Here is a 15,017-nt window from a genome sequence, read left to right as displayed (position 1 = left end):
ATAAACTAAATTCTCCAATCAGATGATTCCTAACTCACTATAAATATCCAGAGTTTTCTGATCTCATTATCTTTGTCTTGAAGAACCCCCTTACTCACCCCTACTCCTCCTCCTTTCCGGATGGGCGACACGGCGGCCCATTGATTAGCATACTTCAGCCCCGGATTGGCTAATTGGGAGGACCGGGAGAATTCCCGGTGGGCCGGTCCGTTTTTTGGCTGTGAGGGCCGGTGTCCCTAGCTGCTTGCACTCTCAGTAGTCACACTTTTTTCATTTATTTATTTATTTGACCATAGCCCCGTGAGCAAAATGCAGCATGCAGGTTAATGATGATGTAACTATCATTCGACCCCAAACCGCAGCACCTTAGTCAATATAAGAATTTGAATAATTAATATTAATGAATATTACACCTGCTTAATGAAAATCAGATGATTCACTGCATTAATAAATATGACATAACTTGATCAGAAATCTAAAAAGGGGACAAAAAGATTTAGCCATCAATAGAAAGTAATACTGGGGTTAATAGAGTCTTGCAGATGACAGTGATATACTTTTTTCTTCCACACGCACTTGCACACCAGCGCCGTTGTGGTCCAGTGGTCAGCACGTTGTGTTATGCCGCCGCCGCCGCCCAGAGTTCGAACCTCATCATCAGTCATTTATTTATTTTATTTTTTTTTTCACTTTTAGTGTTAAGACATATATTACTGTTCGGGTTACTTATGCTGGTGTACATATTTTATTAGAATTTTTTGTGTGACCACCATTACAAAGGACTGGATATATATAAAGAGTTTTGCACAGAATCTATATTCAGATATTGCAGGAAAGGACATTGTGATGTGAATAGTGTTGGAGATTTAGCTACCCTTTAATGTTCTCATATTTGTGAAAAACATTTGAAGTTCTAAAGCAGCTGTGTTCTTGAAAAAGATGTGAGAGTGTCATTAGAAACTGAATTGGAAATGACCTTATTTTAATATAGTCAGTCGTGAACTGAGGTGGGCCGGTCTAAGGCTTAAAACTCCAGGGCTGAAAAGGAGTCCCGCCCCGGCCCTGGCACACTTGCTTCACAGCAAGAATGTCTCTGGTTAAAGCTCCTTCTAAACCAGTTGACATTTCTGTGCGAAGTTTGCTCGTTGTACCCGTGCTCGCATGGGTTTTCCCCGGGTGCTCCGGTTTCCTACCACAGTCTAAAAACAAGTAAATTGTTGCGTCGCTAGACCCAATTTACTGGGGCACGTGCCCCAGTAAATGCATTGAGATATGATTTACTTCATATGCAAAGTGTATTTATTAAGAGTGGTAATTCCGAAATAAAGACGTTATTCTCTATGTGCAATCGAACCAACGCTGGTGAAGCAGTGTAATCAAAAAGCAAACTGACGCATCTCAGCATGTGCGCAGAGAAGTGTGCCTCTCGCACGCGCTGCTCTTCTGCTGGTGCGAGTCCCGGTAGTTAACATGCTGCTCACGCGCCGCTCATGCGTTGGAAAAGCGGCATAACAGCCTTTTTTGTTTTGCAAGTTGACAAATCTACAGTTTAAACAATATGATGGTGATCTTACTTAAACTAAGCATGCCCCCTGATAGATTTTTTGTATGAAGCAATAAGGAGGGATGACGAGTCAGGGAGGTAAGACTGAATAAACCTAACATTAATTCTCTGCCATGTGTCAAGTCTAAGACAACAGATAGTCCTATAACACATATTTTTTGTATTTTAATTAAATTGTCTATAGAATTTCATTCAAATTAAATTAATTGTGATTAGGCAAGTTATTGTATAATGATGGTTTGTTCTGTAGACTATCGAAAAAAATATAGCTTAGAGGGGCTAATAATTTTGACCTTAAAAATGGCCAACATAAAACAAATAAGACTTTCTAATAAGAAGAAAAAATATGATCAGACATACTGTGAAAATTTCCTTGCTCTGTTAAACATAATTTGGGAAATATTTAAAAAAGAAAAAAAAATCAAAGGTGGTTTAACATTTCTGACTGTACATAAACAGAAAACACCAGTGAATCACAATATTCTGGAACTGTTAATTACAGTAACTAATATTTGACCAGTTTGCTTATGAAAACTCTTAAAATGATAAGTGCACTGTTAGCACGAGCTACTGTTTGCATTTAATGACAGAAGAGCCAGAGCTGAACGTGCTCATGTATAACCAGGAGTTCATAATGTTATTTTGAGTGCATAATAAACTTGTGCTTGTTCATTTATCTGTCTGCTCACTTAGCTTTAAATCATTCATTTAATCCCACATCTGCTGTGATATGATATCATTATTAATATCAGGGATGCAATTTATACCAAATACTGTATTTTAATAGAAAACACATTTAGACTCGATCCCAATTCTACCCCTCATTTTGCGTGTCCACTTGAAGGAGTAGGGGTGTCCTAATTCACTTTAGCTTGAAGGTGTAGGGCTAAGGGGAAGGGCTAGATAGGGCTCTCTTGAAACAGATTTTTCAGACCACACTTGAAACCAAGGAGTACAGAAATTTCCCAGAATACACCAGCCACAACGGCAGCATGGCTGTACACGGAAGTCAGGAGATGCACAAATTAGTAGTTTTTGTCATTATTATGAATTTTTACAAGCAAACATGTTTTAATACATTTATGATGGTTTTTCATGTTTTACCATCATGCTTTAAAAGAAAAACATTTTTTAAAAAAGCCGCTAAATTTCTCCCTTTATAATCCATTACAAAATCACTCCTGTATAGCAGTCCCACAACATATTTTCATATCTCCCACTGGAATACCCTGTCAGAAAGGTCTAGTGGCTGGGAATGACCTTTTTACAGTGTCTGGTTGGTGTACTGTTGTTTTCGTGTTTAGATGAATATCTAACATTATATCATTGCCTTCAGTAATTTCCTCAAGATAAATACCAAAAGAATAACGTAACTGGAATAACTGCAGCAGTCATGATCGTCAATCTCATATGAAGAGATTGCGATGACATGATGACGTGTGTGGGTGTTGTAATGCTGTCCAATTTTTAAGGGGGAAAATTTGAAGCCCTTCCCCTTCAGGGAGATTTCATTGGAATTGGGCCAGTCTTTAAATCTTAAAATAAAGCCCAGCATTATAAATTAAATAAAGCCCAGCAGTTATATCTTTGTTTTCCCAAATACTAACTACTGTAGCACCCCAGATGTGTTTTTCCATTATAAGAAATAGATTTTTTTTTTTAAATGTTGAGATTTTTTCACTCATGATTGCTCAGATATTTATTAATTTATAGTACAAATAGCATATTGTATTTGATTTACACTAATAATTATCATTTTTCATTATTTATACAATGTAAACAACATGCTGTTTGATGCTATTACATGTCTCACATGCTACCTTTATCTTGCTTTCCTTCCCATTTACATTATTATATATCATTTTAGAGGCTGTCTCATAAAGTTAGGAAGTTGCTTGTAGAAAAAATGCATGGAAAATATTATGTTATTTACGAATATTTGTGTTGTTTTGCACTGCATTACACCTTATATATTGGTGTTTGCCATTATCTTCTATTTAATTTGCCTGATCAAAATTTCCAGTGTAGCCAATTGCCTTTGTTAAACTAATTTTTGGGGCATTTTCTTTTTCAAAACACTATTTATTTGAATCCAGTATTTATAAGAAATGTTCAGATTTAATGAGATAAAAGAGAAAGAGATACAATGCTGAAAAGCACATACATATCCTGCATAGCAAATGATCCAACAGATGGAAAACAATTGCCCTGATGAGGACACAATTACCTCACAATTCTGCTCTGCCTGTGAATCATTCAAATAATGACCACATTTTCTGGATAAAAAAAAGCTATAGTACCTCTATGTTGGAGGGAAATTTATTGAAATTATGATGAATCTGCAGGGTTGAGGAACTAAAAAAAAAAAAGAATTGCTTAAATAGTTCTATACATATTAAATGTGACCGTTTAACAGAACATAATTCACATACAGCAGAAGCTTTTCATTTCAAGCGGATGCATTAGGATTCATCATCGATTGTTACTGCAGAAACTCTTCTCTGTATACTTTTCCCTTTTCTTATGATGATGAAATGTTATATTTATTTGCAATATGTTGCATTTGAATTTTTGAATGCAAGCTCATCACGTTTAGAAACACCGTTCATTATTTAAATGCATAAGCAATGTTCATTATTAAGCTCTTTTCAAATACATGAAATGACACCTGTCTAATATATGTATCCACTCGACCTGTGTTTCAGGATATGTTGATGATAACTAAACAATGAAGACAGGTAAAGGCTTGGTTATTTATTGGCTATTGCTTGGCTTTTTGTTGGACCTAATTGCTAAACCCAAACATGTTCCATTTAATGCTGTGCATATCAATTAGTCTATAACAGGCAATGCACTGAGAATACCCTGACATTTGTTAAAACTGCTAAAGCATGCATACCGCATTGTTTTTGCAAATCACTTGTTTGCACAGGGCTTTGTAGGTGAGGAACGCTATACAGGGGAAAACCTAAAGATAGCATCAGATTTGTGTTTATGCATTTTTTTTTTTTCAGCCAACAGAGACTAGATGTGAAAACTTCCAGAACAGTGCATGGCCTAGATTGCATAAACGCAAATTGGGATAGCAGACTCAAATAGAGCAGTGTTGATCAAATTCAAGCACTTTTTAAAGGTATTTTTATATAGAGCTAGACTCGTTTAAAGAGGTGGTTCAGTCAGAAATGAAAACACATCCATCGTTTACTCACCCTCAAGTTGTTCCAAATGAGCAGTATGACATGAATAGCTGCGTGATACAGCTGTCGTGCTGATATACAGCCATGTGATATTGCATTTATACAACAGTACAACTTATTTCTGTCCCATAATCAAATTGTATAATTCATGTGTATAATTTAGTGAGAGTATTATAGTTTCTTAAAGGTCCCATGAAGTGCTTTGAAGTTTATTTTTATTTGATGATTGACGTAATCCCAACCGAAACACAAAGAGAGGGTGGGACATAGTGTAGCTCCTCCCCTTTTAAAAAAAAAACATCCAATATTGTTTTGTTTTATCACATTAAATGAAAAGCTAATGAGAAGCGTCTTGAAGGAGGCGGGGCATGTCAGATACTAGAGAGCATTTGATTGGTCGTGATTTGATGAGAAACTGAAGTATGAGGTGACCGTTGATCCATTTAGGAGGAAGTGACAAACTACAAGCTTTACATGTTAAATCAGTTTTAGATCTTCTAAACACAAATTGTGTCTGTTTTAGAACGCACACTAGATATCTTAAACATCTAAACAACTTTATCTTCATTTCATGGGACCTTTAATGATGACAAAACAGAGGATCTTACTCACAGATGTGTTTATTTGTGATTATAACACAACATTAAAGCTAAGAAAACACCACATTTATATTGTGTATGCCATTTATATAGTGTAAGCTAATTATCCTGCATTTTGCAAGAGAAAGTGGAAAAGAAAATAGAAAAGTAGAAAATAAATTGAAAAAAAAGCCAAGTAACTACAAACAAAAGCCTGTTTTGCTATACAAAATACTTCTATTGAGTATTAATATTATTTATTTGAAGTCAAATTTAATAAACAACAGTTTAAACAAATGACAATATGAACATGCCAAGCAAAGCAGTCCCAAGAACAGTTTCTACATTTTAATATAGCTTTTAATACATATAAAGTTATGAAACTTAAAGGGAAAGTTTACGCAAGAAATTGACAATTTACTCACCCACAATTGGTTCCAAACCTTTATGAGTTTCTTTTTTCTGTTTAACCCAAAACAAGATATTTTGTAGAATGTTGAAAGCCAGTAATCTCTGACATCAATAGTAGGGAACACAAATACTACAGAAGTCGATGATTACAAGTTTCCAAAAAAAAAAAAATTACTTATTAGGTGGCGCAGTAGGTAGTGCTGTCACCTCACATCAAGAAGGTCGCTGGTTCGAGCCTCGGCTGGGTCAGATGGCGTTTCTGTGTGGAGTTTTCGTTCGCGTGGGTTTCCTCCGGGTGCTCTGGTTTCCCCCACAGTCCAAAGACATGCGGTACAGGTGAATTGGGTAGGCTAAATTGTCGGGAGTGTATGGATGTTTCCCTGTAAAGGGTTGCAGCTGGAAGGGTATCCGCTGTGTAAAACATGCTGGATGAGTTGGCGGTTCATTCCACTGTGGCTACACCGGATTAAGAAAGGGACTAAGCCGAAAAGAAAATGAACGAATGAATGAATAATAACTTATTATTTGTTTATTAGAAGAAAGAAACTCAAACAGTTAAACAATATTTCATTGTACTGTGTAAGTAATTTAGTTTTTGGGTGAACCATCACTTTAAAGTTGCCCTCAATAAATCTATTTTCTCTGTAAAAATGCCAATAAACAACACCAGATTCCACACTGTCCATGGTAAGGATGCTCTCAGCGGGATACAGTAAAGCAGTGGTCCGCAACCTTTTTATCACCGCGGACCGGTCAATGCATTGACAATTTTACCACGAACCGGGGGGGTGGGGGAAGATTGATTGGGGCAGTTTGTAGGTTGCTAGGCGACCATCAACCTTTTTCTGAGGAACAATCTGACAAAACATTGCTGTCACTCTGACACAAGTTTTATTTACGGAGTAAATTTAAAAGCACTGCAGTGTTTGAATGCTCTGTTTGTATGGAAAATACACATTTCGGTAGACTAATTATCGCAGACAAAGTATGAAGCTGATTGGTCAGTTCTTGTCTTGCAACTTGCAGTGCGTTCGTTCAACTCTGTGCGTCTGCTCTGGAAGGCACGAACGCGTCATGCCACACACCTCAACTGGAAATAACCAACTTGCATGAACTCTAGAAAAGATGCGATATGTGTATAGTCCCTAAAAGGTCGTCATCATTTGAAATCTCCTCACCTGATTTGTTGACATATGGGTTGCAGATCCATTCCTTGGCAGTTTGGGAGTCCTTCACTGGGCCTTTTCCCCTTTAGCAAAGAAACATTATAAAAACGTCAGTTTCTTACTCATTTTGCTGCTTGCTTGTTACATTTTGGCACTCAAGTGACTGGCGCTCATTTTTCAAAATAAAAGTTGTTCAGACTCAGATAATAAATAAAACAGAAATAATTAATGATTTCTTGTGCGACCCGGTACCAATTGATCCTGGGATCGGGACTGGTCCACAGCCGGTGGTTAAGGACCACTGCAGTAAAATATGTGAACAATAACCTTGAGTCACATTAATAAAATCAAAACAGCAATGCCGTTTCCAGCCAGCTTTCTCACCTTAAAAATCTTTTGAATGTGTTATTTGACACAACAACAGTATTTGCCAAGCTATAGAGAGTTTAGTCCTCCCTCATGACACCTACTGTTGGATGAGAGACGTTATTACTAGTGTATTGCACGACTCTCAACCAATCAGATTCAAGAACCAGAAAGAGCTGTTGTATAAACCCATACGAGTATCTTTAATCTGTTGAACACAAAAGACGAGATTGTCCTCTATAGTAGGAAAGTAATTCAACATCTGTCATCAACACCATTCATCAAAACATCCTCTTCTGTGTTCAACAAAAAAACAGAGAGAGACATGTATAACAAGAGGAGGGTGAGGAAATGATGACCAGATTTTTTTTATTTTTGCATGAACTATCCCTTTAAGCTTGCGTCCTGTGGCCACGCTCTTCCCTCTACGCTGAAATGGAGCTATTTATCTGACTGTAGCTGTGGGTCAGTGCTTCATACGCCGACTAAGAGCTGCATCACTATTGTTGGGTCAAATGTCACTTCACCTACCTTATTCCCACGGTCCTGCATGATTGCATGAGGTAACCTTTTGATCTCCATATACTAATGCGATGAGCTTGAATTTTCCATTGGCCCTCCTTCTTTGGCAAGGTTATAACTTGAATAGCTAAAGGCAATGGCACTCATGCAACCTTTGTGATTGTTTGCGCTATTACAGTGTTTGGCGAATGACAGGATTAGGCAGTTTTTTTGTTGATCGAACTCTTTAATAGCAGACTGTCTCTGTTTTGCCAGTAAAGCATGTTTTTGAAGGTACTAAACGGTCCTTCTGTGCAAAAGGCTACAGTCTAGTAATCTGTACTTTGATATGGAGAAAAGACAGAGTCTGATATCAAACAAGACACACTACTTGACTTGTGGTAAATTAAAAGTGATATCAAAGAAGGTGTCACCGCATTGCAGCCAAGGCCTGACAAGAAATAGAACTGCGTCAGTTGCTTTGAAACAGAAAAGGTTACCCAGCGAGCATCCAAACAATTTACCTCCACATTTCACATCAAAACATTCTATAAATACCATATTTAACCCTCTGGTGCAGGTCATGTGGCAGTAAAAAGGTTTTTGTTGTTGCTTTTTATGTTTGTTTTTAGTGAAATAAATCTTAAAAGATTTTACAGTATTAAACTGCATTTTATATTTATGCAGAACTCAGTATCAAGCGTATAATAATGCATAATCTTGAGCATAAAGGCTGGTTTATACTTCTGCGTCGAGTGATGGGCGTGCATGTAGTCCTGCATTTATACTTCAGCATGCTGTTTGTAGTGCTCTGCAAAACACAGGTTTTTATGTTCCTCTGTGTCGAGTTTCTTCGCTTGTGTTTTGTATTTTCTAAACACTAGCTTATTGTACAAGTAGCAAAAACTCGCTCATTCAGATGTGGGAACTGGTGGATGTGCAACAACTTTAATCATAAGATAAACGTGTAACAACAGTTTCCACCAAGAGCTAATTCACGGGACTCGACACTTGCTCCAACAGGTTTGCGTGGCTTTTGGTCCGGCCTACACTGTTCACAGCTACCAAGCTGACCCATCACCGAGTTTGCGTTATGAATCATTGCAATGTGTAGTAAAATTTTTTTGAGAGGTGCGCATCTGCGTCGGCGTTAGCCATGGCGAGAGTTGTAGGCTGATTTCTACTTCTCCGTTATATGCTCCGGCACAGCCTTCACGCGGTCACATAGCCCTTACCATGGCTGATGCTGACGCGCACCTCTCAAAAAACTTAACTACATGTTTCAACAAGACGTAGCGCAAGCTCTGTGATTGGTCGGCTTGATATTGCTGACGAGTTTGGACGGGACCGAGACCAGCACGAATACGTTGGAGCAACTATTTACAGGTGTCATGTCCCATGAAGAAGCTCCAGATGGAAATTGAGTTTTGTGTTTACATTATGATTAAAGTTGTTGCACGTCCGCCAGCTCCCGCCTCTGAATGAGCGAGTTTTAGCTACTTGTACTTTAACCTAGCATTCAAATATAAATATATATATATATAGCGAAGAAACTCGACACAGAGGAACATTCAAAACCTCATCCAGCTAGTGTGTCGGAAGTGTTATTGCAGAGCAACACAAACATCATGCACAAGTATAAATGCACGACTGTGCACCAAAGCATGCGCAGTGGGTCACTGCAATCACTCGACGCAGAAGTGTAAACCAGCCTTCGACTGTGCGAAGGCCGTGCTGGAGCATATGTGTGCGCTTGACATAGGAGTATTGACCTTACAGTTAAAGTCAGAATTATTAGCCCCCCTGTTTATCCCCCCCCCCAATTTCTGTTTAACGGAGAGAAGATTTTTTTTTAAACACATTTCTAAACACAATAGTTTAATAACTCATTTCTAAAAACTGATTTATTTTATCTTTGCCATGATGACAGTAAATAATATTTTACTTGGTATTTTCCAAGACACTTCTATACAGCTTAAAGTGACATTTAAAGGCTTAACTGGGTTAATTAGGTTAACTAGGCAGGTTAGGGTGACTAGGCAAGTTATTGTATAATGATGGTTTGTTCTGTAGACTCGAAAAAAAATAAAGCTTAAGGGGCTAATAATTTTGACCATAATGTTTTTAAAAAAATGTAACTTAAACTGCTTTTATTCTAGCCGAAATAAATCAAGTAACACTTTCTCCAGAAGAAAAAATATTACATACATAATAAACATAGTCAAAATTTCCTTGCTCTGTTAAACATCATTTGGGAAATATTTTAACAAAAAAAAAAAAAAAACATTTTTAATCATCTCTATAAATCTTTCTTTACTTACTGAGTTAATTAACCAGCAACACTATTAGGGTCAAGAATGACCAAATACCACCAGAGGGTTTTGTCATAATATCTCACCCTCGTGTCATTCTAAACCCACAACACTTGAATTCATATTTAGAATGAATACAGTATGTGTTCAATCACATTCTGCCAAATGTCTAAATGAAGAGTTCAGATGCAAAAACCTCTAAGTGCCATCTGAAATGTTCTTGTCTTGTTCTTGTCCTGTCTTGATTCAGTAATTTCACATTTATGGCAAAGAATAGATGATTTAACATGAAATAACTGAACATAACATAAGAGGCTAAGAAAAATGCTCACTGTAGAGGAATATTCCAGATAGCACTTAAATCTGAACTCTTCAAATGTAAATATATGAGAGATTCCACTCTTACACTGAACGGATATTCACCTAAAACCCTGATGCTTTCAAAAGAATGCAAACATAGACTGAAGATAGATCTGAATGTGTTTTCTGATATCTTTACAAACATTTCAAAGCATCCGAGCTTTTGAGTGAACATCCATTTAACGCAGATACACCAATCAGTCCGAATTGATGAAAACATCCGCATACCATGAATTACTCACAGCTTTAGAACGTCACTGAGGATGCGTAAACGATCCCAGACTTTTCAATTTGGGTTGACCTAACCTTTCATGAGCTTCTGAGACTCCAATAATCTATATTTATCCCTCTCTCTCTCTCCTCTTCTCCACAGGACTCAGCCCAAAACAAACGTACATCAGCTACAGCAACCATGCAATCTAGGTAAGTGATAAAAGGCCACTACCGAATCCCAGAAGTGACCCCTGGAAGACAGCATTTCAAGATAAATCACTCTCACGTTATGTCACGTCTGGAAGTGAGATAGCGGACGCTTGGAGAAAAGCCCTACAGACATGTTTCCATTAATGAAGCCACGCGGGGAGCATCTGGAGAGGCCGAGACTGTAGAGACGGTGATGCTGGAATGACGTTCTGTCAACCCGGACTATTCCATTACAGCTTGCTCTATCTATTCCAGATGTCATTGTTCAAAGTGATACACACTAATTAAGGACAACATGTCAGTGTCCGCTGTTTCATCAACGCTAACACTATGTGGTGGCTAAAAAAAAAAGATATATAAAAATAAATCATTTCTCCTCTTGTTTTCTCCTTGGTGATGATGACAACAGCAAAGACAGTGACCATTGTTTACAGATGTTGAGCATGCTGGTTTTGACATCGTGTGCTGTGTTGTTTTTTATTTACGTTCTTGTTTTCTTTTTCTATGAATAAAAAAAGACCTTCTGGAATGCTGTTGAACTATGTTGCTGTATTGTTACCTCACCATGGGCCTTGTGAAACTGTTGAAGATGTACGAAGTGCTCTTTGGAGTAATGTTTGCTTGTGCATAAGTACACACTTTTGAGGAAGTCAAATTTGCCCTGTTGTCGAAATGTGCTGTAGCTGTCACAGTCACCGAATCTGAAAATAACGTTTGGAACCGACGTCCACTGGAACAAGTCACTTTCGTATGAATACAGCTATCGAAGACTCACCGATCTCAAAGTTACTTTAAACCGATGGTTTTGAGAGGCTTGGAGGAAGTAGATAACAGGCTCTTGTATTCGTATCCGGAAAAAAAAATGTCAGGTGATAGAGAGAGACAAGTTGGTTTGTCTCTTTTTAGATGTTTGTGAATTTAAGATTCAGTTTTTTTTATGATTTCTCCTCTCTTCTTTGTTTTTGTTTCGTTTTTTGCACTGTTCGTGCTGCAGAATAAAACGTCTATGTTGACCGTGGTAAATGGCAACTTAATGTGTGTTCCTGATTGCTAATGTTTGCTTTTCATCCTAAAAGAGAAACTAAAAAAGAATATGTCAGAAACAGTGCCTGAATTAAAGTATTTGTAAAATAAGACATGAGGTATGTGAAGCATGTTCATTTTTATACATAAATAATTTCTAATAAAGAAATTTTTCAAAACTCATTGTTCTCTGACAAATCGTCACTGCAGTGTTTGGCTTGTCAAATGTTTGAGTTTATTAGGGAAAAAGTTTTTTTACAGCGTGCAGTATTTCAAAGGCTCTTTACAGAAAATAGTTTTACACAGTGGAAGTCAGAATTATTAGCCCCCTTTGATTTTCTTTTTTTAAAAATATTTCCCAAATGATGTTTAACGGAGCAAGGAAATTTTCACAGTATGTCTGATAATATTTTTTCATCTGGAGAAAGTCTGATTTGTTTTATTTTGGCTAGAATAAAAGCAGCTTTTATTTTTTTAAACACCATTTTAAGGTCAAAACTATCAGCCCCTTTAAGCTATTTTTTTCGTTAGCCCACAGAACAAACCATCATTATACAATAACTGGTCACACTTTACAATAAGTTTCATTAGTTAATGTTAATTAATGCATTTACTAACATGACAAACAATGAACCGTACATTTACTACAGTATTTGTTCATGTTAGTTAACGTTAGTTAATGAAAACACAGTTGTTCATTGGTAGTTCATGTTAACTCACGGTGCATTAACTAATGTTAACAAGCGTGGACTTGGATGTTAATAATGCATTAGTAAATGTTCAATCATGATTAATAAAGGTAAATGCATTAACTAAATTAACCTTATTGTAAAGTGTTACCCAATAACTTGCCTAATTACCCTAACCTGCCTATTTATGACTAACTGTACGCTGTAAAAAAAAAAAGTTTCCTTATTTTATGATTGACATTTTTTGGGGATGTTGCTCTCATGTCGGCTTTTAATGATGAAACTTCAACTGTGCAGTTTAACAAAGTGACTCTTACTAATGTTTTAGTGGTTTGAAATCATTCATTTTTCTTCAGCTTAGTCCCTTATTTATCAGGGATCGCCACAGTAGAATGAACTACCAACTTATCCAGCTTATGTTTTACCCATGCACTCTTACATTCACTTATACACTACTACCAATTTAGCTCATTCAATTCTCCTATACTGCATGTCTTTGGACTGTGGGGGAAACCCACGCGAGAACAGGGTGAACATGCAAACTCCACACAGATGCCAACTGGCCCAGCCGGGGCTCAAATCAGTGACCTTCTTGTTAGGAGACAGTGCTAACCACTGAGCCACTATGCTGCCCAGTTTGAAATAATATATTGTATAAATAATTTCTCTCTATATGTTATTTATATATGTTTCTCTATATGTTATGTAAAACAGTGTCACTTTTTTTTTTTTAAATGCGCAGTTGAATTTTCATCATCAAAAGCCGACAAGTCTGTAAAACAACAGGAAAATCTTCTGGCAGTTTATTGTTAGGTTTTTGTATTGTCATGTACAACAGCAATACAGACAACACAGTATATCAATTCAAACTATTAAAAAATATCAGTCACATTCATTTTCTTTTCGGCTTGGTCTCTTTATTAATCTGGGATCGCCACAGTGAAATGAACCGCCAACTTATCCAGCATATGTTTTACACAGCGGATGCCCTTCCAGGGTGCAACCCATCACTGGGAAACATCCATACACACCTATTCACCCACATGCACTACGGACAATTTAGCCTGCTTAATTCACCTGTACCGCATGTCTTTGGACTTGAGGGGGAAACCGGAGCACCCGGAGGAAACCCACGCGAACACAGGGAGAACATGCAAACTCCAAATAGAAATGCCAACTGGCCCAGCTGAGGCTCGAGCCAGCGACCTTCTTGCTGTGAGGCGAACATGCTACCCACTGTGCCACCATGCAGCTCTGAAGGAAAGATCCCACAATGAAATTAAAAAGCTTAAATAAGAAAAATAAAAACGCATCACAAAATACGGAAAATTGTTAATTTACGGATTTTTTTTCTACAGTTTTTTTTTTCAGACAACAGATCAGATTTTAGTGGCCAGAGTTAAATTAATTTTTCATTAATTCTGTGATTTCTTTTATACAAAAAACCAAAAACAATATGCAAGTGTTTACTGTTTCAAACTGTTATATTTATCTGTGACTGGTCAACTGTAAAAAATTAAATAAATTGCTGACAAAAGGTTACAGTATATAGAAGAAAAAAAAAAGTATAAAATATTAAATATTGTATTTTTTACTGTACGTGTGCGCATATGTTATATGATCTGTGTGCGTAATGTGTTGCTAAAAACCTTAATTTTGTCAACTTTAAAAGGTAATTTTCTCAGTGTTTAGATGTTTTAAACCGTCAGATTCCAGATTTTCAAATAGTATCTCGGCCAAATATTGAATATTGTCCTACCAAACAAACCATATATCAATGGAGAGCTTATTTATTCAGCTTTAAGAGGATGTATAAATCTCAATAGTGTAAAAAAAAAAAAAAAGGACACATGACTAGTTCTGTGGTCTAATATAATATAATATAATATAAGCGGGCTGTATGGTGGCGCAGTGGATAGCACGGTCGCCTCACAGCAAGAACGTCGCTGGTTCGAGGCCTGGCTGGGCCAGTTGGCATTTTTGTGTGGAGTTTGCATGCTCCCCGTGTTGGCGTGGGTTTCCTCCAGGTGCTCCGGTTTCCCCCACAAGTCCAAAGACATGCTGTACAGGTGAATTGGGTAGGCTAAATTGTTCGTAGTGTATGTATGTGAATGAATGTGTATGGATGTTTCCCAGTGATGGGTTGTGGCTGGAATGGCATCCACTGCGTAAAACATATGCTGGGTAAGTTGGCGGTTCATTCCGCTGTAGCGACCTCAGATTAATAATGGGACTAAGCTGAAAAGAAAATGAATGGATAAATAATATAATATTTTCCTTTTTTGCTGGATGGTTACTACAGTATTGCTTGGCTGTTACTAAGGTGTAGGCTGCAAATCTCTGGGATTCTTTGTTCACTTATTTTTCCTCCGTCAGGCAAAAATGAAAGGCGGATTGCTTAGAAAAGTGATAGCGCAGCTCTCTTCA

The 15,017-nt window shown here is 37.2% G+C and overlaps 1 protein-coding gene across 4 annotated transcripts in view; it reads left to right on the top strand.

Annotated features, from left to right (window-relative positions):
• grm4 (glutamate receptor, metabotropic 4) overlaps nt 1-11,970 on the top strand; it is a 394,250-nt gene extending 382,280 nt beyond the window's left edge. For 3 of the 4 annotated variants that reach the window (XM_056460429.1, XM_056460430.1, XM_056460432.1), the window contains one exon: nt 10,829-11,970. In XM_056460429.1, coding sequence (XP_056316404.1) covers nt 10,829-10,878 — 50 coding nt within the window. In that variant the 3' untranslated portion in view covers nt 10,879-11,970. Of the gene's footprint in view, nt 1-4,269; nt 4,303-10,828 lie in introns of all 4 variants that reach the window. The other variant, XM_056460431.1, reaches the window with a different exon arrangement.
• Nucleotides 11,971-15,017: the final 3,047 nt, after the last annotated feature.

This window comes from Danio aesculapii, chromosome 6, assembly GCF_903798145.1.
Source record: "Danio aesculapii chromosome 6, fDanAes4.1, whole genome shotgun sequence".
NCBI classification, from domain to species: Eukaryota; Metazoa; Chordata; class Actinopteri; order Cypriniformes; family Danionidae; genus Danio; species Danio aesculapii.
The sequence above is the reverse complement of the archived record's forward strand: the minus strand, read 5'-3'. Positions and strand labels throughout refer to the sequence as shown.